This window comes from Carassius auratus, chromosome 6 (assembly GCF_003368295.1).
Source record: "Carassius auratus strain Wakin chromosome 6, ASM336829v1, whole genome shotgun sequence".
NCBI classification, from domain to species: domain Eukaryota; kingdom Metazoa; phylum Chordata; class Actinopteri; order Cypriniformes; family Cyprinidae; genus Carassius; species Carassius auratus.
This window is the reverse complement of record NC_039248.1, coordinates 21,086,322-21,110,471: the sequence shown is the minus strand read 5'-3', so window position 1 is coordinate 21,110,471 and position 24,150 is coordinate 21,086,322. Positions and strand designations below refer to the sequence as shown.

The window sequence follows — 24,150 nt, the reverse complement described above, 5'->3', positions numbered from 1 at the left end:
AGGCAAAAATTCTATGAAAAAACACATTTTTTTATTTTTATTTACAGTAATTGCTGACCTGTTTTTAAGCTATTGGAGTAATCAGATACAAAATTCCTGAACAAAATGCTCCTCACTCATTCACAATATTGTTTCTAGAATTCAAATCCTTTTTTTTTTCCCTCTGCTTTGACTGGCTAAAGCTGTCAGGATAGTGGGATGGGGAAAGTGTATCTGGGTCACTAGAAGCCATGCATCCCAAGTCTGCCACCAGCAAAGAGAAAAGAGTTCCTTTTTTCCCTCGCTTTCTTTAATCCATACTTTTTTTCCCCCCTCACATGCTCCTTTTTTTGACAGGAGCATCTGAATTTTGGCCCTTTACCCCCAGAATGTAGCGTAAGCTGTTACCAAAGAGAGAGACAGATGTGCACAGCAGGTGGAGTAGGAAGAAGCGATGCAGAGAGAGGAAAAGAAGAAAAACTCATGCAGGAACAAGGCTGGAAAAACCCCACAAAGGTAAACAAGAAGAGAGAGATCTTCTTTTGCTTGTCACTTTTCTTTCACATCCCTCTCCTTTCATCTCTGCCTGTAGCAGGTGTGTTATGTTGATTAGTGAGTAAGCATCATACACACCCTGAGAGCACTCTACGTTTAAAGTAGCTCTGACTGGAAAACATGAACACACTTAAAACATTCTCCTCAAAAAGGCACCTGCACCTCCCACGAGCGACCCCGATGCGTTTCCACTCTCAACCCACCTCCTGCACATTTGCTCCTTTCCCACTCTGTTCTTTTTTCAGTCCCTCTCATTTGTTTAAAGCCACTTATTTCTCTGCGGGAACACGACGAGGATGAGAGAAAGAAAGAAAGCACAGAGCAATCGCAAAATATCACTATAATAACCATACTTTGAATATTGACACTGCTATCCAGCAAAACGAATCAAATGGTCCATCTCTCCCTAGCGAGGCATGTCTCAGAGGGCTTTTTAACATCGAGATTACAGCATAAAGTGTGTAACAGTAGACAAACACGCACCTGCCATACTTCACGCATGCACAAACACACACACTCGGCAGATTGAACATTAGCATGTCACTAATCAATACTTTGCTGAAAAATCTGCTGCATATGAGCTACTAATCGTCTTCCGTCCATAGGTGGATTATCCAGCAAGGATTAGAAGTAAAAGTATGTTTTATAAGAATAAGTACTTGTAAACTTTTTTTTTTCTAAAACATTCATATTGGTGTTTTGAAGCATATATTTTAGCTGGGAAATCTTTGCCATACTTTGTATTAAAATACTGAATACACACACACACAAAGGGGTGGGGAATATACTGCTAGACACGATTAACCAGTAGAAAGTTATCAAATTAGTTTCTAATGTGGTTATGCATTTGCATCATTGCTGTGGTCAAGAAAATGATTAGTTTACACACATTTTTACACATTGCGATATAAAAACAAGATTTTAAGCCATTAAAATGCAGACATAAGCACTATATGCACACGCTGTCTGAGAAACCGTTTCTGTTCATGTCTGAGATGGGCGCAGAGGTCGCGCACATGAATCCGCTGCTCATAGAGCGTCAGAGTATTTCTGTTGCTTTATAGGCCTTGAATGGTTAAATACACATATGTGTCTAAATGTCCATCTTTGCAAGTATCCTCACAAAAAACCCAGTCATTTAAGTCTTAAATTAAAGTTAACAGCTGAGAAAGAAAACTAATTTGTAACAGAATATTGGGTCTGGATGTTTGGTCTTAAAGGAGAAGCTTCCTAATATTCCTCTTGTCCGCTATTCATGTTAATAAAAAAAAACAGTGAAAGAAAATCTCTGCTGTTGACAATCTCTTTTGTAACTTTAATCAGAACATACATCTATTTGATTTACATGGTGAAGTTGAATACTATGCAGTGTTTTTGATTAATTTATGCAATGTATGCAGTATTTTTATTTATTGTAGTTTTTTCCCCCTATTGATTATAATTGGATTCTTAATCTTACTGGAGTCAGCAAGATTTGATAAGATTGATCAAAAGTGACAGGACAATGAGGACCTTTATATAAATGCTTACGAAAACATGTAGTTGTATTCAGCACAACTTACCCTTCAGGCAATGCTTTGGGTCCAATACATCTCTTTCGGATGTGAACCACTGAACCATGACTACAGCGACAGTATTGAGCAGTAGGTCAATACAACAACAAATCTTAGGGAAACATCTGGTTAAAGTATCTATAAGTCAAGTCACCTTTATTTATATGAGGCTTTTAACAATACAGATTGTGTCAGAGCATCTTTACAGTATTAAAAAGGAAAATAGTGTGTAATAATGCCAAAGGACAACAGTAAACACTCAATTTTCAGTTAAAGTCTACATCCAAACGAAGCCAGAGCTTTCCCCATCCATTTTTTTTTCCTCGTCAAGAAATATCTGTGTCCACACAAAACAATGTAGTAATATGCCAGACCAGTATTTGGCGCTGTAATTGTGCCACAGAGAATTCTGAAGGATCATGCAACACTGAAGACTGGAGTATATATAGGTTTTTAATTTTTTCCACCATACAGTGGAAATCACGCAATCCAGCCCTGCTGTATCTGTAATATTCCTCACTATTATCATCACATCCGAAAACCCTTTAGCTACTATCTCAGTGTTGGGAACAGTTGAGTTTACAGTACACATGGCAGGTGGTCTGAGAAAATGAACAGGACATCGAGTCCACCATGCTTTGTGTCAGTCTGTACGCGACAGTCTCAATCACAGCCCTTACAGACTGACTCTCCACAGTGCGTAATCAATGATGTATTGAAGCAGTCCAGTGAAATAAAGGGCTCTCTAGATTCGTGTCCATAAGGTCACTGCATTTAAGAACACCTCTGAGAACAATTGGGAAGTTGTTAACCGAATCGTATTCTCTTAAAAAGCCACTTGCTAATTTACTTTGTCTCACGGCTACTGTCGCTGATGTGCTTTGTCTTGCTCTCAGACACTTTAGGCTTTTCTGCTCTCTAAAGAATTTACTCACACTTCAGTTGTTAAATCACACTCACAAATAAATCACACACAAATGCACATGCCCCTGCCTCCTGCACCCAAAGGCACATTTTGACAGTTTAATATGTCAGAAGGAGCCGTTCCTGGCCCGCAACCGTGATTTCTCACAAACTAAATTCATTCAAGCTCTTGTGTCCTGAAAATGCAATTCCCAGAATTCTTAGCCTCTCTCTCTCTCACAGTCTTTTTGTTTAAAAATGTTTACAAAAAGTAAATCATGTGATCCGACAGTTCTTTAGACCTTTTCGACCTACACATTCTGGTCCAGTCTGGTCCACCTCCTGCAACAGTTAAAGGATCTGAGTGGTACTACATCATCATTTGTCATCTTTAGAACCATCACTTATTCCAGCATTTCACCGACATCCTATTTGCATCGACGCATGAACATAAATGCCTAGATTCACATAAACACACATTCAGTCGTTTCAGTGTTTACCATCTGGGTGGAGACAGTAAACAGAATCAATCTCATTAGAAAAGCATTGACGGAAGAGATAGCAGAGCCGCCATCATGAGTATGGCTTCCCCGAATAGTAATTCAATAAGTGGTTTGTAAGCCCCCACATTAATTTAATTAATTCAGGCAATTTTGTCTCTTGATATCTCTGGTCCCATTTTGCAGGGAGAAAGGATTACCCTTCAGGCAATGCTTTGGGTCCACTACATCTCTTTAGGATGTGGAAGCCACTGAACCATGACTACAGCGACAGTATTGAGCAGTAGGTCAATACAACAACAAATCTGAGGGAAACATCTGGTTAAAGTTTCTACATGTCAAGTCACCTTTATTTATATGAGGCTTTTAACAATACAGATTGTGTCAAAGCAGCTTTACAGTATTGAATAGGAAAATAATGTGTAATAATGCAATAGGACAACGGTAAACACTCAATTTTCAGTTAAAGTCTACATCCACACGAAGCCAGAGCTTTCCCCATCCAATTTTTTCTTCCTCGTCAAGAAATATCTGCATCCACACAAAACATCAAAACAATGTAGTATACATGCCAGACCAGTATTTGGCACTGTTATTCTGCCACAGAGATACACTAAAAATAGTGAAGAGTTGGACTATGTGCATAAACATTGCGCGCGGTATACAAATTAACATGGAACAACACATTCATTAATCTGTGTTAATGTTAAAAGTCAATCGTTTAGTGTTTCTTCAGGTTTTAGTTTGTTTCGTTTCTGTTACGTGATGTAGCGGTGTCTGACAAGGGGAGATGTGGGCTGATAACATAACACTTCAGAAAATATACGGATTCGCTGTCCACACAAAAATGCAAGGGCAGCGTTTTCAGACTTATTCACTCTGGGACCCGGGTTTCAAAAAATGTCTGTTTCATGCTCCCAAAACGCCGGATCCTTGTGCACTAAATGCCTATATGATTCAAAATGAATGCGTAGGTCTATACAGCTAAACGCGTCTGCATGTGGACCGGGCCAAAGTCAGTTCATCCTTAACCTTGATTCAGTGCGGTCATCGTCCAGCTCAGTTCAGTTCAAATAGTATCTGTGCATTTAAGTTGATGATATCGCTGGAAGTTTCCCCAACTTAACTTCAATCTACAGGCTTGTGCGTTGAGTTAGTCAGCAATCCTTTTTAAAGCTAAAGCTTTTCAACTAATAGTGAAAGGTATTTCTACCTCACAATTGCAACTTTCCTTTTTCCAATTGCAACTCTCATAATATGACTTTGTTTGTCATAGTGCGACTGTGACTTTGTTTGCTGTAACTCCTATGTTGACCATGAATGCTCTCTCGTGAAGCTCTCTTTGTGACTTAAACTGTATTTTCTTAACTGACCACCAGAGGCTGGCTGCAAAAGGGAATCAGACCCATAGACTCCCCATGTTAAAATGCACAACTTCACAGCAGTAAAAAAAAAAAAAAAACGTTTACATCCTGGTTCAAAAAATTATTTTGGTCTATATAGTTAATTTTGCCCTTCATGACAACTGTGAGGTGGGTGAATTTTTTTTATAACTCGGTTTAAATTATATTAAAGCTGCAGTAGGGAACTTTTGACGCTCTAGCGGTTAATAAACAGAACTGCTTGTGTCTTGCGGAAGAACATTGTAGCCGGAGCTACTTCTCTCTGTTTATGTCTATGAAGAATCACAAAGGTACTGGGTTACTCCGCCGCGATACCCCCGAAGCAATCTGAAATAGTCAGAATATAAACACTTATTATAGGTGCACCCTAGTGATTCAGGACAAGCTAAAAGCACGTTTTGGAAAATGGATTCATGGTGTACTTGCTTATTATGTTCATTTTTCTACATTTTGAACACAAACAAAGTTACGGATCGCAGCTCTGATTGGTTGTTTTTTACCAGGAGCGCTTGCCTTTCTGCAAATGGCAATAGGACCACTGGGAGGAGCCAGAGGAGCTTGATTTTTTTCACAGATTATCTGTCTCATATTCTACTGTCAGGACATAATGACAGGTTTAATAAATATGTACAAAATATATTTTTACACAAGTTCCCTACAGCACCTTTAAGCCTTAAAGTTCTGCATAATTAAGGGCACGGCCACTTGAGTGACAGGTGGATTGCTGCTACTGTCACTGCTGTCAAGCTGGGTGGGCATGGTTTCAACAACCAGCTCCCACCTTTTTGCCCATTTTCGGTTGATGAAAGATGACGACAGCCAACTCCACCCACTTTTGGCTTTCAAAAACACTCTTTGGAAACCTATGGGCGATGTCACGAACACCATGTCCATGTTTTTATACAGTCTATGGTTATGTAACTTTATACCTTACGAGGCAACACTATATCATGCAAAACTGCTTCTTTGTTTCTTGTAACTGTTACTTCAGATCTCAAAACATGACTAGGTCTTTAGATTTAACTTTGCATCCCACAACTGCACCTTTTTATTAACTGCTACTTTGCATCTCATAATGTGACTTTATCTTGCAACTGCCACAATTACCCATTATTTCTCACTCCTCGGTATAAAATGGGCTTCCATCCAATCCAGTCCACTAACTTCCCAATTACACATACAAATTGAAAGTCCATGACACCGAATCAAGATTCAGTCTTCACCTATCCTGTATTTACCTCGTTTGCTCCAATTTGCAGCCAGTTTCATCTGTCATATGCTTCATCACCCTCCAAACCAGTACTAAATTCACTGGGGAATGAAGTGAATCAATCTGGTTGATAAACCTGCATTTAAATTCTCCTCTGCTGGACAGATGAAAGAGAATCTTTTATAAGGGTCGTTAAGCTCATTTTCTGAAATTAGTGTTACTTTGCAAAGAAGGCCGAACAGACGTTTGGCACATTTCTGCAGAGAGATGAAGGCCTTGCCTCTGTCCATTCCATTTGCTTTCCAAACAGCATCCTTGCACTCTTTTCATGCCCTAAACTTCAAGCTCTTTTCTTCTTCCCCTTCTCATTTCTGAAACTACAAAGTAAGCAGCTGAGATATTAGTGGAAACGATATATAGCAGGTGAGCAGAACTGTTGAAAGGGCAAGTTACTAGAGAAATATATATAGCAAACTTACAAATCAAGAAAGAACTGAAACACAGGTGTTTACAAATGAATTCACCATTGTTAGACAGTTTGCTATCTGACAGGAAAATAACGTGCAATGGTTAGGGAGTAAAAGTGAAAATAATTAATCAGGGTAACAGAGATTAATTTTAATTACAGCAGAATCTCGTGCTCATTTGCGAAGTTTAAATTTTTTTTATACATATAGACATCGATAAAGAACTGATAGACCTAGTCTATTCTTTAAACTTTAAGCCCACCTGGCATTCAGATCAGTGTGCTCTCACCTCAGTAAAGATCAGACAGGCTGTAATCTAATTAGTGAAGCAGTGCAGCCTACATTACTGACTAGCTGTAGCTGTGAAGTTTGTTCTGCAGTCGTGCTGAGGGGTCCGGCTGGAGTGGACAGACCTGCTCTGCACTCATTAAAGCAGCTAAGCACCACCTGGGCTCTGCTCTCAAAGCTCACTAGACTGGACATGCAATTAAAGTATTAATTCAACCACAGATTGAAATTATTTTCACTTACATTCATGCTTTTCCAATCCTGTTATTTTGCAGAATGTCTGAGCGGGTCTTTTCAATACTGAATGGGAATTGGACTCAATTGGGACAGGACTCATTTCTTGCCCAAACATATATGCCTTATTCTCTAGTGTGATGCACATGTGAGCACAGTCCACAGACACAAACACAAAACCTAAAAAAGAAAACACCATGTTTCTCAACAGTAAGAACTGTTGTCAAATATTTCTGAAATGTCCAGACAAATTATTCAAACTACTTCCTGTGGTTCAAATGGTGTTACAGTTTTGGCAGGGCGATATCATTAAAAACGTTGTACTATTATCATCTTTTAATTAGTATTATTGTCATATTACATAATTATGTATCTATGTATGTATGTATCCCACGGTGGTTAACAGGAAAGCTGCATTTTTAGAAAACTTAGTCAAATAGAAAGTGCATTAAAATCACTGCAATATTGACTGCTCTCAAGTTTTTTTGTTTATTGTGAATAAAATCATCACAGATTTACTAGGAATATTCAATATGTCGCTCAGCTATACTTATGCAGTATGAAATCCTTGTATAAAATCTGTCTTAGTCAAACTATAGCAGTGTGCTTAGCTAAAGAACCTTAAGAAATGAACTTTGCAGTTTAACCAGATCAACAACTGTGTAAGCCTTTCAACTTCAGTTTTGAAAGCATATTCCACCATAAAAAAAAAAATTAACCAGCTCTGTGTGGGTGCATTATTCAGAACTAAACAGAAAACGTAACACAGTATAAACATTTCGAATAGCATTATTACTGGTGTGGCCTGAGCTGGAGACTTGGGGCCTCACACTAATCTTGCATGGAGACAGGCCTATTGGGGAAGTGTCAGGCTGCTTGCAAACAGGAGGAATGCTTACACGGACATGAAAATAAAGAAGCGACGGAAAGGAGGTGATGGGTCCAACAGACCATGCTGTGCTGGCAAGAAGAGAGAGAGAGGAGACATGGGAAACATTGAGCACAGTCTCCTGGAAGTGCTGGCAAGTCAAAGAGACACTGAGGAACTACTGAGGGCTTTGAAAAATGGGAGGATGGGTAGCAAAAGATACAGGAGGAGAAAAAAGGGGAAAGAGACTTTGAACAGTCTTTTGAGGTCCTTCTCATCCTTAAAAGCTGATTGGCTAAACATTGGTGCTGGACGATAGAGTGAATACTAATGATAGATTTACTATGATATTGCTAGTAATATAAAAATCAACCAACACTGTGCATGCTTCAAAGTTTTTTATGCATCTTTTTGCCTTTCCCTAAGACCATTATATGAATAAATGTGTTTAACTGAACTGATTCAGTGAACTGATTCAAATCTGATCTAATTATTTGTGTGATATTTTCAAATATTAATATGTATATCACAGGTGTATGCGTGTGCATAAATATTGCTTATATTATAGGTTTATAAATGAAACGAATTAATTAATTAACTAATTTTCCCCAGTTCACTACAATGCCTTTTTTTCCCCTTCTATGTATTTCCCCCCTTTTCCCCCTTCTATGTACTTTTCACTTTCATCATGACATTCTCATTTCACCATCTTATCTCCTGTAAACCACTGCAACTTCCACATTTTCTGACCAGGTGGTCTGTGTGTGAGAAAGTTGAATTGCTCCCCATTGACTGAATGACAATCAGGAAACACCATTAAAAAAAGATGCCACGCTGTGCCACACAAGGCAGAATAAATCATGCATGCACACACAAATAGATCTCAGCAAACCGTCTTAATGGTCTTGGCCAGAATCGCAACCCCTGTAGCATCCCCAATTGCAAACAGCCTAAGCAACCTGATAAAAAAAGATCTGACCTTGTGTGTATATAAGTGTACAGTATGTAGAAAGCCTCACCCTTTGCTCACGTATGTGAGATTTGCATCTATTCAGATGACTGTTAGGCAGGCTGCAAAAGTTCCAAAGCACCAATAAAAGAGGACAAGAGAGTTCTCTCACTCCTTCTCTCTCAGAGAGCATTAAAAAAAAAATTGTAATCTATCCCTCAGCAAGGAGAGCGCCATACAATATACCAACTCTCCATGTCGTAAATACAATCGTGGGAGTCGTTTAACATCCTCATCTCAACAGAGGATCATAGCTACTTAGAGCAGATATCACTCCCTGCTGCACTGCTGTGATTTAGGACACTTTTCAGCTCGATTTCCACTGCTGACACAGTACAGAAAAACCATGGAGAAAGGTAAGGACTCATGTGAATAAATGAGACTGAGAAAAGTCTGGCCAAGTCGTAGACAAGCTCAAGAAGAATAATCATCTCTGAAGCTGTGTGACACAAAACCACACTCACAAACACAGATTCCGGCTTACACATTGGGAGAACGTCAATCACTGCACAGATGGGTATTAGCCAAAATGATTTATTCATGAATAACAGGTATTGAAATATTCTTTGGATTCCACTCCAGGCCAAAATTGGGAAAGTGACAGGCGAGCGCGAGCATGAATAACAGGAATGGAAATAAAGCTGAGTCATGGTGAAATATTGTACTAATCCTGGCAGGGATTAGATGGTCATAGACGTACGGTATGCTGTCAGGTGCAAGGAGCGATCAAACAGGAACTGGGATTTTGGGAGTTTGTAGCACCATGACAAACAGTACATACATACACACTAGGATCTTGTGTTTTATAGCATGCGTGAAAAAGCAAAGGACTGGACACTTTCTGTTGTGTTGTTACTCTCTTAAACACAATTATTCATTAGATAGAGAATCAGAATCATTGCAGTTAAGCAAATCAGTCAGAAAAGAACACGAGTCAACAGACTGAATTGGTCAGACAACTTTTCATAGAATCATTTTGGATTGATTTAAAATTGGATTGATTTTTTTTTTATATATATACTTAAAAATTGACCATTCCCCTGGTTATTGTTGCTCACTCAGACCATGTCACTCAGTCAAACATGCTCATAAAATGGTAAAAATGGAAAGCATATCACTCATACATGGTCTTGAATGAAGTGTGACGAAACTGTAAAGACTGCAAATCGAAATCCGAGGGAAACGCTTATCATACTGCCTGAAAAGAAAGAAGCCTCATTTGAAAATGATTACAAGTGATAACATTAGTGTAAGTGAAAAGAACTGTTCCTAGCGTTTCTACAACACATTCACAGTTGTAACGCTTTATTAACTTTCGACACTACGATGACCAGAAAGAATAATTAAATATAACATTATGTTGTTTATTTTAGAATGTTGGCTGACAATAGTTTAACGCACAGCATGAATCTCAAGATTTATTTGCGACAACACAACACACAGTATCACATTTTTCAATAAAATAAAATTAAATTAAAATTAATTAATTAGAGCGTCGAGAGCGTCAAAAATCGCTTTTGCCGCTCTGCTCACGACGCTGCAGAAAGATTTGTGAGCGCTCAGGCGCTCTGACGTAGACCGAATGCTTATTTTGTATTTAAAGTGGCTGCAAAGCAAACAAGCTTGTTGATCGTGCAGACTAAACACAAGGAGGGTAACGTTATAAGTTAACCTTATTAAATTTTGTTGTGGACGAAATATTAAGATCCTTTACTTAAAATGAACAATCTCAGGCACCTTGGTCCACGTATCACTTTTAATTTATTTTTTATATCCCTGTACACAAACAGGGACACATCATAGATTATTGCAAACATGAAACGGCAATAATCAACCTGTCCTATATTGTGCTCTGAGCTGCGTTCTCTGGAATCCTCTCAAGCGGTGGACTTCTACGTTCTGATTGGTTGCTGCCAAAAAACACTTTTTAAACTATTCAAGCTCACATTTTCTGGGAAAAAGTTAGTGCAGGAATAAAACCAATTTAAAAACCCTATTGGGAACCAGGATGATGCTAACTTCTGGGTTAGTGATGAGGATGAAAATCTATCATCACTGCAGCACCTTATCCACTGCAAAACCAAAATCCTGTAAGAACCATGTGTGAGAAGAAGCTTTTTCTACATCCTCTCTTCTCTACTACCACCCTGCCAAACCAATCACTGGCCTGTGGATCATTGTACCGCACATCTTGATGAGCAAAAACCACCTGGAATATATCTACCACGAGAATACAATGTGGGAAAAAAATAGATAAATGAAACAAAAAGCGTTATTACCACTTCAGCTGCCCTTCACCAACAGCTACGGAGTGTGCTGGAGGAAGTGTCTTTGTTCACCTCTCCCTTTATTCAGTTTGTCACATTCCCCACCCCCACTTGCAGAGAACAAACAGAGCCCTAAGATTTCATATCAGTGAGTAGCTCATGAAACTCACCCAAAAGCTTATCCACAATATCCAGGCAATATCCACAATATGCAGGCGAAAACACGTACGTCGCCCTCTCTTTGTTTCGGTCTCGCTCACTCTCCTCGGCTCTATTACATTTCCTTAATGAATATATTTTCACATTATATCAGCAGCACAACAGAAGAAATGCAAGTCAAAAATGTCCCATATGCTCTCTAAAGTTTTTGAGATGCGCATATATGCACAAGTGTTGAAAGCGTGACAGTTTTGAGAGGACACAGACTGAAAGCTTCATGCTAATAAAGGTTTGCACATTCAAACAAGATGCCATCATTTGGATATAAGTGCTACTTGGGTAAAAACAAGCATCTGTTTTGGTATTTTTAAGATTTTGTGTTTTTGCACAAGCAGGAACTTCTTGCCCTTGACCCCACTGATATGGCATAATCACTCTCTCTTACACATACACACAATCCGCACATAGTGAGACTAATTGGATTAATATAATGCACATCGACAGTTCATGGTCACCCAGGTCTTTGTTTCACAATAGGGCCTTTCGCACTGCAGGAACCTTTTCATAGTACCAGAACTAATTGTGGAACTACCCACTTTTGGGTGTTTTTGCACCACAGGAACTGGGTGCGATTTTAGTACCGGACAGCCTTTTTCAAGAAGCAAATTAGCTCCTACTCCAGAGCAGGGTCTAACCAGTTCAACTGGCACTAACCGTGACATAAGTATGCATTGATTGGCCAGATGTGTTCACAAATGCCCTCACCCGCCATAATTTAAAACGCTGCTTAAACATACTAACATTGTGTCAACTTATTTCGCAAGTATGATGAACAGCGATAGATGGACAGACACTGAAGTACAGGCACTTTTAGCAAATGTAGCACTGCCAGTTGTCGTTGGAGAACCTTAGTCCTCCTTTCCGTTCTTTCAGTTGCTTTATGTATACGTCTACATTCTATGTCCACTATTTTGAAACACGTGAGACACAACAAAAACACAGCGCCGATCACGGCGTCCTCCATCCTGTTGTTAATGTTATACTTCTTTGTTGTTAACGTTGTTGAACGCCATGCACAAATTACATTGCTGTCTACCAGCTTACGTCACTTACTAGTACACACTGTCACTGATAATGCAACCCTTTAAATGGTACTGGGAAATAGTTTGTGCAAAATCGTCCCAGTACTGTAGTACTGTACATTTAATTCTGGAACTAAAGCGGTGCGAAAGGCCTTAATAACTTCACTCCCACCATCAAAATCACATCTCAAAAGCTCTAACGCATGTTTTCTGATCATATTGACTGAACAACAAAACCCGTGGGCAATAACAAAGCCAGCAATAATTACCACAGCAGTAACAGTTTTCCACACATGGTTACAACTCAACTTCGTACACAACACATGCTTCACAATTTCAAACAAAGAAAAGTCACTCAAGATTATCTTTTTTTTTTTTTTGTAAGACAAATTCATGAAGAATATCCTGAGGGCTCTTAAGGTCCAAAATGACAGAATAAAAGAAATGGTCAATATGGCAAATTTGACTATAAATCATTATTCATTTAACATCTTGACATGAACACTACTAGTTACACCGTGCACCGGTGCAGGGGTTGCACCAACTAATCGATTAGTCGACTTCAATGGTCTGCCATTACGCTTTAAGTTTGATGTTGACTAGTCGCCGGTCCTATAGACGGCGCAACAGGAAAAATCTTTGAAGGTCTTCCACATTTACGCTCAATTTCCAAACAGTTAAAATAACAAATACACACATACAATAAAAGCACTTCACATGCATGTGTGATTATATTACTGGACGCTCGAAATTGAACGGGAGAATGCACGTTTTAAACCACTTATTATACAGGTAAGTTAATCGCTGTTCTAATCTAATGGACTGCTGCACTGTAACACACACACATAGGCTACAGACAGTAGCTCGTACGTCATGTGCAGATCGCTCGCGCACAGAATCATTCAGCGTGGAAAAGTACTGTCAACACTGTTCTGTGATTTCTCAATAAAATAGCTTGGAAACTGAAAAGTTCTATAACTTATTTCTTAACTAAATCCCACAGCTTCACTAGTAGAGGGACGCTGCCAGGTATAATTAATACACACAAAAAAAATCTTTACTGTGCTACTTTATCTGTATCGGATTTAAAACCAGCAGAAATCTGTGAGAAATATAACGACCCAAAGACAAAAGAACTGATAGATACGAGCTGTTATAGGAGCAATAGCCATGTATGCAGCGCTGTGTCATATGCCATAGCTGTACACAAGGTGCTTTTTACAGCTCCAAGCTTATGTTCATTAAAGACGTCATCAGTGACTAGTCGACTTCGACTCGACTTTCATCACATAAAAGTATAAAAGTCAACTTTATAAAAATCATTAGCCCCTACAGACTAGTTTGGTGGATTTGAGAGTTCATGAGGAAAGTAGCACAGCCCAATTTAAGAATTTATCGTTTTGAAATTGTAAATGAATCAGTTGATCCAGATGACATAACTAGTCTGAATGATCAATTCAAGAAATTAGTTGATCCAGTTTGCAACAGTTAACTGCCAGTGATGAATAAATTATGACATAAACAGTCTGCTTAACTTTCAAAGATATCATACAGCTTGAAAAAAAACTTTATGATATTTTATTAGGGCTTTTAAGACACTTGCATTATGCTTTTCCCATCCGTTTTGAAGCCTGAAAGCTGTGGTAATCATTAATTGTAATTGTGTAAGAAAGTCATAAAAGTGTGTGAGTAAACAATGACCAAAAATTATTTAATGTGTAAATGCAAGAAGTAGCCCTATAAACCTGCTGATCCTGTTTAATAAAAATCCTAAAATCGTTGTGGTTTGCTTCCTTTTTCCCAGAAATGACTCAGAGCACTGTACAAGAAAAGGTACATAACACTAAAAAAAATAAAAAAGAAGTTGGTAGTGATTCAGCACAGTGATATCTGCACTGCAATTACGCAGGTCAGACCATACGGCATCAAGAATGTACACATCATAAAAAATTTATTTCTCACTAAAACTCCTTTCTTCCTGTTAACAAGCCCTATTTCTCACTAAAACTCCTTTCTTCCTTTTAACAGGCCCTGAACTTTGTGGGCTATTTTTTTCCTACTTATTATTAAACCTGCACCAAAAAAAAAACAAAAAAACAATTCCTTCCCATGAGGAATCCTCCTACCTCAAAGTAAACAAATGATATCCTCCTCGATAGGTGCAGCAGTACCAGGAAATGATTATACTAGTGTTTACTCACTCATTTGGCTCCGCTTCACTCTGTGTGTACTATGTGTGTTTGGATTGAATAAGAAAGGAGTGCATTTTTACACGTAATACAAGAGCTCAGTCTAATAGCTACACATAATACTGTAAATAGCCTAACCCTTCTAACACAGACCAGCTTTATTAGTTGTAACCTTGCACAGTCATTTAATATAAAAACGAGATATCATTCCCACAGGCATATCTCATTACTCTTAAACATGCAATGCTTGTGATACACTCGGTTAGGTTCATTATCTCAACAGATTCGATAAACATTCCACCGCAGACGGGATACCGGATTATGTCTGTGACCGGTGACCTTGTACAGTACACCCTATTTGAACTCTTTTTTAGAGACTGAGAAAAAAAAAAAAGAAAAAAAAAAGAAATGGTCATTGGCACTTTGTTATATTTGTAAAACACAGGGTAGTGAAAAACAGCCATGAAACTGATGTCTGAGAGTGGCAACTCCAACACAATACATGTATCCGAGCCAAAAAAAAAATAGCTCTGTCACCCTGTCAATGTCACTGTGCAATAACCAATGAAAAAAAAAAAAAGAGAAAAAAACTGTGAAAAAAAAGAGAAAAAAAATAAAAGATTTTATTCAGCATGGTATTACATTGATCAAAAGACATTTAGAATGTTACAAAAGATTTATTTTAAGGGTAAGGTACCACTGAAGATTGGAGAAATGGCTGCTGAAAATTCAGCAGATTTCAGATTCAGGAAAAAAAAATTACATTTTAAAATAAATTACAAGAGAAAACCATTCTCTTTGATTTTAATAATATTTCCCAATAATGGTGTTGTACTCTATCTTTGATCAAATAAATGCAGCCTTCATGAGCTTAAGAGGTTTCTTTCTAAAATATTTAAAACACCAAATTTTTTGAAGTAGTGTACAAGCAAATTATGAAACACTCTTTCAGGGCTTTTATCTCAAAATTTACAATCATTACAATCACTTGTTTTGGTCATCATCACACTCAGATTCTCTTATTCTCTTCTTGTTTTCATCAAAGCCCAAAACTAACCACGGTTTTAAAAAGTACTATGACAGCATTTTATCAATGTTGATTCATCTTGTAATAATAAACGTCCATGTGACATTCATCATTTAAGATTAAAGGCCATCCTGACACATAAATAGTCACTAAGCCAGTCTCTAACGAATAGCCCACTTCATCTTCAGACACAAAGCCCTGTGATTAGAATTTGGTACTGAAAAAGAGACACAGAAAGAGAGGGAGAGGGAGCAGTATGTGTCGTGAAGTGTTGCGATTACCGTCTCCATGGGCAACTAAAGAGGAATCCTGCCAATTCTGTGAGTAGGTTGTGTCTGGGAGGGGAGCGCAGAGCACAATCCTTAAGGTATTATTCTAATTCAATGTCTGTCCAAGTCTGCGGCAAAAAACATGCAGAGGAGAGACAGGAGCATTCAGCCTGTTGACAGCCCAAGAGAGCGCTTCTACCTGGGGAGAAACCTCACAGACACCCTGCCTGCTGGAGATACCACGTGTAATAGGGCACCTTAGCATGAATGCGTTTAAACGAGCACAACCGACGCGAGGAAAACACCAGGTGCATGCAACAAACCTGAACCTGGGGGGAAATGAAAGTTGGCAATGACAGGAAAAATTCTGAGTGCAATAATTTCATTATTTCTCTCAAATCAAAATCAGGTGGTTTCATATAACATAATAATTAATAAAAAATGGGTCATCTAAATAAGCAAAAATCCAAAGACTACAGGTTTTGTTGTGCAGAAAGTGATTAAGGCACATATTCAAGTTGCGGATGTATCTTTCTCTTACTTGATAAATGTAGCTAAACAATCCTACCTCACATACTAGTTTTGTGCAAAGCTGAGAAAGCTTAGTAGGAAGCACAGGCCACCCATAATCATGGAACGAGAGCAACAAGTATGACCTTTATAATCCTACATGACTAAAACTCTGGGATTCTATATTGGATCAACATGCCAAGAGTGCAGTGCAGATTTGAGCGACTGCCAATTTATAGCAAGACCGTAAAGTAACTCCAGGACTTTTAAGTTAAAAAATAAATAGTTTTTAAGAAAGTAAAAAATATTCTCTCCACCATGCCTCCACTTCACCATATTAATCAGTTGACCAAGATAATTACTGCACTTGCAATTAATACCGTGACCAATACATCTGGATAATTACATTTTGTGCCAGTTGCGCCTTTCTCCCCTCTGCTGTAGCCTACATCTCAATTAAGACATTCGTCTTGCTGAATACGATTTTTATGTTTGCCTTTTATTAGCAAGTCCTGAAAAAACAACCCTGACAGTCAACCTTCCTCCAAAGTCCTACTTCCATTTCTAGCTAATAACTGGATGTCTAGATCTAATACGCTTCGAATATGCCCATTTAAAATCCCATGCAAACTCAGAACATGATCACACTCTCACTTATTCATGTGACCATTATTAATTAAATAAGGTGCAATTAAAAGTCTCAAGTGTGAAGTTACCTAAAGCCACATCTCGTGACAGATGGGAGTCTTTCCAAAGAAACAGCAAGGTAAGTTTATTCATGCGTTTCAAAACCTAGTAAGTCATAAGACACCTAAACATACATAAAACACCTGGTAAAAAGAGGGTTCAGATTACTCACGACAATTCTCCTCATCGCTGTTGTCCGAGCAGTCATCGTCATCATCACATCTCCATGGAGTCGGGATACACCTGCCGTTACTGCATTGAAACTGACCGCTTTCACAGTCCGGCTTATTTCCTACCACACAAGAAGATCGGAGTAAATGCAGGGTCCAAACTTTGGGAAGGATCAAGTTTTTAAACTGAGGAACAACCTTAAATATTTGGTTACATCTTTACTCTGCCCCAATGTCAAAACAAACTGTTCAGTGACAAAGTACAAGTTGCATATACTTTTATTATAGATTCACACACTGTACATCACAAGTTGTTGAAAGCTTGAAAAACCTACAAATTCTTAAAAGTTCAGGAAATGAGGGGCAATGTGAAGACATTAGAAAAACATTTAGCACATTCTTAGAAACTGCAGACAAGTTTACACTTAGATCTGTTAACAGCTGTTAGGCAGTAGGCTACTGTCACAGGAAAATCGATGTGCACGTGTGCAATGAAAGGATGCAGAAAATATGATGACCAGTTATAATTGTAGTCTATGAGAAATGACAAACAATGACCTAGCTGAATGATGCACTAGACACACTCATTTGGGAGTAATGTTGCATTTGTATGTTACTTTCAGTACACTACTATTTTCGAAGTAACGTTATAGACTACAATAATTACATTTTAAAAATCGTTTTTTTTTTTTTTTAAAACCCGCAGTAACGACGGCAGGACTAGAACAACATGATATACTTGACCAGTTTACAATACTTTACAATGCAAGCTGCCTAAAGAGAGTTACGTTATAACGGGCTCTAATAATGTCTCGTCATAGTAAGTAGATGCACGCGGCTGCGCCGGTGTTTCTACAGCATCATTCATTTACATTCATAACAGTGGACTGACAGCGTAAAACAGACACTTACCGTTTACCAGCAAAAACCCCACGAGTATCATATGTACAAGCAGCAGTTGCCCTAAAGCCGTCCACATCTTCACAAATCAAGGTGTTGTGCTCATACGAAATATAAAAGGCCGTGCAGTACGGTCTGTACCTCCCTTCTCGGCGCAGCCTGAGCTCTGAGCTTCAGTCTGCTTTCGAAACCAGTTTGAATGGATGACGCCAACGCTGATGGGCGGGGCCTTGCGTGATGACTTGTTTGTATGGGCGGAGTTCATGTTGAAAAATTATACAAGGCGTTACGTGTCATCAGCTGAAGAACAGAGTCGTGGACAGGGTGGAGTAGAAATGGTCTTTAAAATGCCTAGTGGAAAGTTTTGGCCTCATGCTAATGTAATAATGAAGACGTATTAACTTTACATTTTTATTAAGTTGAAATTATATATATTGTAAACATTGGGGGATTCCTAAATTTAAAATTATTCATTTTATGTAGAGGTCATTTATAGAAATCCCTGAAATCCATTTCTTTATATTAAGCTATCTGAAACGTTATATACGTCTCTTCCACCTTTATTTGACACTCTGACTCTAGCATTTTCTATTCGAATTATATTATTTTAAAAAGAAAAAAAAAACGTGCCCCTTTTAGACTTGCACTCTATTCATTTAGCCTACTAACTGCTTGTTTTCTTAAAAAAAATAATAGCACTAGCTTCTTTATTATTTTTGTATTCTATCTGTTTTCTTATTTATTATACAATTAACAAAAAGCAAAAAAGGCCTCACACTAGCTTGCTCTATTCTATTTCTATTCCATCTGTTTTCCTTTTATTTATTATATACTGTAATTAAAAAAAATACTGATTTTGATTGCCTCCATTGTCCTCATTCGCAAGTCGCTTTGAATAAAAGCATCTGCTAAATGACTAAATGTACATGTAAAATGGTAAATGTTATGTCTCTTCCTTTTTAACTATTAATTAAGTTCATTTGAGTGTTTTGTGCTACATTTTATGTTATTTAATTAATGTTTATTGCATTATTTTAGATTCTAGTCATCTTTAAGGTAGCTGCAGGAACTGGCTGGCATTATAAACAAGAAGCTGTCGGAATTGGAGCGCTATGATAAATGGTTCCCTCTTCTTAAGTGTAAAAAAAGAGAATGGAAGAAGGAGAGAGATGGAGAGAGAGAAAAAGAAGCTGAATGTTTTTCTCAGTTGAGAAGGCATCACCATCAGTCAGTTGTCCTCTTTTCTCACACGCATTGAATTGACTCTTAGAAACAGCTTCCTCTGCTTGGGTTCTTTCACTCCGTATCTAGCTTCAATTTCTGCAACATAAAATGCTAAGTTAACCATAAAAAGCTCTGTAGCTCAATTTCTGTTGTGAAAATAATCATCAACCATAACTTAAAGGAAAATTTAACCCACAAACCTAATTTATATATTTTCTGTAACCTATATACACATTATCACCTATTATTAGTTCAACTTCAGAACACTACAATTTTAATTATACTTGACCCCATGAAGTCACAATAGGAATTGGCTATTGACCTCCTGCTTCAATAGGAAATGTGTTTACAAGGGAAAAGAAAACTGAGAGTAAACATTAAATATAGATATCAACATACTTCACTATCTTTAAAGGCAACTTTCTCAAAATGAGTTTTTCCTCATGCACTGAGCCAGAAATATCTACTTTGCACTTACATGCACCAAACTCCAAGATTCTGAATATTTTAAAAGAGGAGGTTGTTCATTTATCATTATTACATTTTATTCCTAAAACGTGTTGCTTTATTTATTTTATTTTTTTCTTATTTATTTTTGGCTCCTGACAGGTTTTTTTTTTTTTTTTTTTTTTTTATGTCTTCTGAACGGTTGACAACAAACACCCACTTACCCCCATTGAAATGCTTGGAAGACCAAGGACATTTTTTAATATAACTTTGACTGGATTATTCTGAAAGAGGAAAGTCACATACACCCAGGATGCTTCGAGGGTGAGTAGAAGATGGACAAATTTTAATTCTCGGATAAACTAACCCTTTAACTCCAATGTCAACAAAATGAAAAAAAAAATGAAAATTGAATCTGGTTTTATCCAGTCTTCAGATTTCTGTTAAAATGTATGTAAATTGTGCATTTAATTAGATAATGTCATATTTGTATTTGTACAAACTGTTTTAATGCAGTGATTAATGAACTACATTCGTGATGATATCCATCCTATTAATCGAGTGTCTGCAGTTGCTTTAAATTAAATGTTAAATGTAAAATAATAATAATAATAAATAAATAAAAAATCTTTGCCAACATCAAAATTAGAATTTTTGGTGTCAATGACATTTTGACTGGTCTATGAGTAAAAAGAGAAAAAAACAACTGATAAATTGTGTGAGAGAATCAGAACATAAGAGTGGAGGTCAGCTGATCAGCATTTTTCTCTTTCAGTAGCAGAACTCGCCTAAACTGCCAGAACTGCTCGCTGCCAAGCTGCTGACCCAAAAAACAGAGAGATGTTTAGTCGATAACTGGCCAGCAGCCCACCAGCCATTCAGGTGAGAAACAGGTTTTAAACATCATGCGCATCAAAAGATACGACACTGGAGAACTAGTGCACTGCAATAACTTATGAGAAGCAATGGGACATGCCTGAACAGTGGTTCCCTGCCCTCTTTTGAAACACAGGTCGACTTTAATAAAAACCCATTATTTGAGGAAGCATATTGTTAACGTGGTGTGCTTAGCTTTTCTATTTTGCTGTGGTTTGGAAGTTTGATTCCAGTCGCTGATGTTTGAATAGTCTAACAATTAGAGTGTAATGAGGCATTTTATACAAATCACCTCACTGGGTAAGAGAATGTGAAACGGGAACCTTGGAGATATGCATGAATTCATTCCTTTTGCCAATCAGACTGGAAAGTGTGAGTGCCCTTATTATCCCTCAGACCCGAATCAGGTTTTTTCCTCTATGAATTCTCTTTGTTACCCAAGCATGAAAAGATGTGCTATTTCTGACATAGTAAATCATTGTGATTCCAAGTTAGAGGGGATAGTTCACAAAAAAGTTATAATTCCAAACCCATAAGACCTTCTTTTTGGACAAAACAGAACAAACTTTAAAGAACTAAATAACACATAGTAGCATCATAAATGTGGTCCATATGTTTTAACACTTTTTTTGAGGAACAGGCTGAAATTGTCATTCATTATTTACTGAAAATACTGGGTTACTTACAGATGTATTGAATACATGGAACGTGGAACATCATATGGACCATTTTAATGATTCTTTTAAGGTTTTCATCACATTGAGTGCTTTTTGAAGCTTGAAAGTCTCCATTCATTGTCATGCATGAATAACAGTGAGTGCTGTTATTTACAGAAAGTATGAAATAATATGAAAATGCTAGAATATTATGTTGTTTTTGCAACCTCAAGGATGAGACGATATGATGCTTTGTGGTAATCAACAGCACTTGCTGATTACCCCAGGTTTCAAAAAGATTTTAAATTATACTGAACCTGAAATAATAATGGAAATTATTATGGAATTATGGAACTGCACCATCTGCTAATATTTCATTATATTACAGTATATACCAGTTTTTGGAGGCTCTTAAAAGCTTGATATAGATTGTTCTCCCATTTGCTGCATCACAGATCAGGATAGTCGCTAATGAACGTTTTAGGACTGTGAATATTCTTGAGGTGCCATCAGCCAATGACATTTGTGATAATATCATTTTCCTGTGGTTCCAAAGTAATAACATAGTTGGCTCAAAAAAAGCTGAAAAAATGGTACAATACTACAAATGACATTTCTGCACAAATATAAAGAATTATATGACCAAAAATGAATGCATCTAAATATAACAGTACTCTGTTAGATACTGTAGACTTTATGATTTATTAAACTTCTTTCACACCTTCTATCTGTGCCCAAATGGTAAATTGACTTGAAAAAAAGAGAAGACTCTCAAAGGTGGGTAAGCGCAGTCACTTTTCTGGATAACTGTCCTCAACTGAGAGATTAAAGGAAAACACCACTGATTTTCCATATTCCACTATGTTCTTCACTCCTCTTAGATGCGTTGATATGTACCTCTCCTGTCTCAGTGCGTGCACTTAATTGCTGTGCTGTAACGCGTGGTGCCACTATTTTAGCGTTTAGCTTAGCACCATTCATACCTTAGGATCCAAACAGGGATGAATTTAGAAGCCACCAAACACTTCCATTTTTTCCCTTCTTTGAAAGAGCATCAGTAATGCATTAGTAAAGTATATAACATGTTTAATTAATCATTTTATGTCATATCAGTAAACACTTCCATCCCAAATAGCAAACAAGCATTGTAACAATGTTGTCATCATTAACATGTTATTTAAACGTACGTTGCAATCCGATGTTTGTTTTACATCACATCTGTGTTCTGCACCCTCAGTTAACGATAAAACAACATTACATTTAAATCTCAACCAAGCTGATGAAGCTGGTGACAATGAATTCATTATTGTCACCATTTGTCATCATTTTGATTACCTTGAATCTGACACAGCGACAATGTTACAACTTCCTTTCTAAAGTAAATGTCATATTCATGTGATCTTTGTCACTCATGCACTTCTTCACGCTGTTTAACATGAGTATGCTGTCTGTTCCTACAGTAACTGCTCTATCATCACAAGGGTGCATACAGTAATAATAATCAACTCGTCTAAATGCAAATCATAAGACGTATTTTGATGGTGTCTGAAGCATACGGGATATAATTCCCCATCATACTTCCAAGGTTTAACTGTTTAGAAGAAAAGACCTGAGTATTGTCATCTTAAGAAAAAACATGCAGTGGAAATAACTGAAGCTGGAAATGAAATATTAAAACCAGTTCCTCAGTAACAAAAAAGGAGGAATAAAGTTATTAAAACTGGGAGGATTTTAATATTTGATTGTTTGTATTTCTTTCTTCTATGGAAAACAAAACATTTTCTGAAATATTTCATTTATTTTACCTTACAATGAAATCCAATGGGGTCCAATTTCGTTTTGAATGCTGCTGACTTTTATCGTAAAGTAAAAAAGTCGAAACATTCAAGTTTTTATTTTTAGAAAGGAAATAGGTTTGGGTAAACCATCACTTTTAGCATTCAAAATTCAGCATGAGTGCTCTTGCTGCATGGCTATTTATTTGTGTTTTTTCAAGAATAGTCACTTTAGTTTACAGTATGTGAAATCAAGGTTATAGAGCCAAAGAGGTCTGTCTGACCCCAGATATTCACTCATGTGTAATGATGCATTTACAGTTTCACCCAGAGAAGGAATCTAACTTGACAACGGCGAAAGAACGAGAGGGCAGAGGGTGAAGAAATGGACAGAGAGAGAAGGAGAGAAAAGAGCTGACTCTCTGTAAGAATGAATGACGTCTTGCTTAACTTACATCTGAACTTCAAAGGAAGGTCTAGAACAGAGAGGTGGAGAAAGAAATAGAGGTTAGGGGTGAATGTTTGGTGGTGAGATGGCAGTTCAGTGGCCACATCACATTGTGTGCTGAGAGTCACAGGCAAGAAAGGTGACTCAAAAGTAAAACAGAAGCTTACAAAGCAGTCTACAATACGGAGCCCTGCACATGACATGCACGAAAAAATAAATAAATTGTGTGCACGATTTAGTAATTAGTTCCCTCCCTAAATCGAGTGAACGAAAAAGTAAATCGATGGAACACAATAGTAATCGTGTGCATGTTTTAGTATAGTGAGGGAACGAATTAGTAAATCGTTCAAATGATTCAGCCTACAATTTTTTCCTGCATGTTATGTGCGGGGCTCCGTACTACAAAGAGAGAAAAGCTGACTAATTATACTCCACATACATATAAGGTGTTCTCAAAGGTTTTTAGTGTTACTATTGAGTTCTAGATGTTGGTTG

General features: G+C 37.5%; 1 protein-coding gene across 4 annotated transcripts in view; it reads right to left on the bottom strand.

The window, feature by feature from the left end:
* Positions 1-18,411, bottom strand: part of LOC113100892 (low-density lipoprotein receptor-related protein 8-like) — a 146,553-nt gene extending 128,142 nt beyond the window's left edge. For all 4 annotated transcript variants that reach the window (XM_026265403.1, XM_026265405.1, XM_026265404.1 and 1 more), the window contains exons 1-2: positions 18,242-18,411; positions 17,332-17,451 (exon numbers count right to left, since the gene is read on the bottom strand). In XM_026265403.1, the coding sequence (XP_026121188.1) occupies positions 17,332-17,451; positions 18,242-18,308 (187 nt within the window). In that variant the 5' untranslated portion in view covers positions 18,309-18,411. The remainder of the gene's footprint in view (positions 1-17,331; positions 17,452-18,241) is intronic.
* Between the last annotated feature and the right edge of the window lie 5,739 nt (positions 18,412-24,150).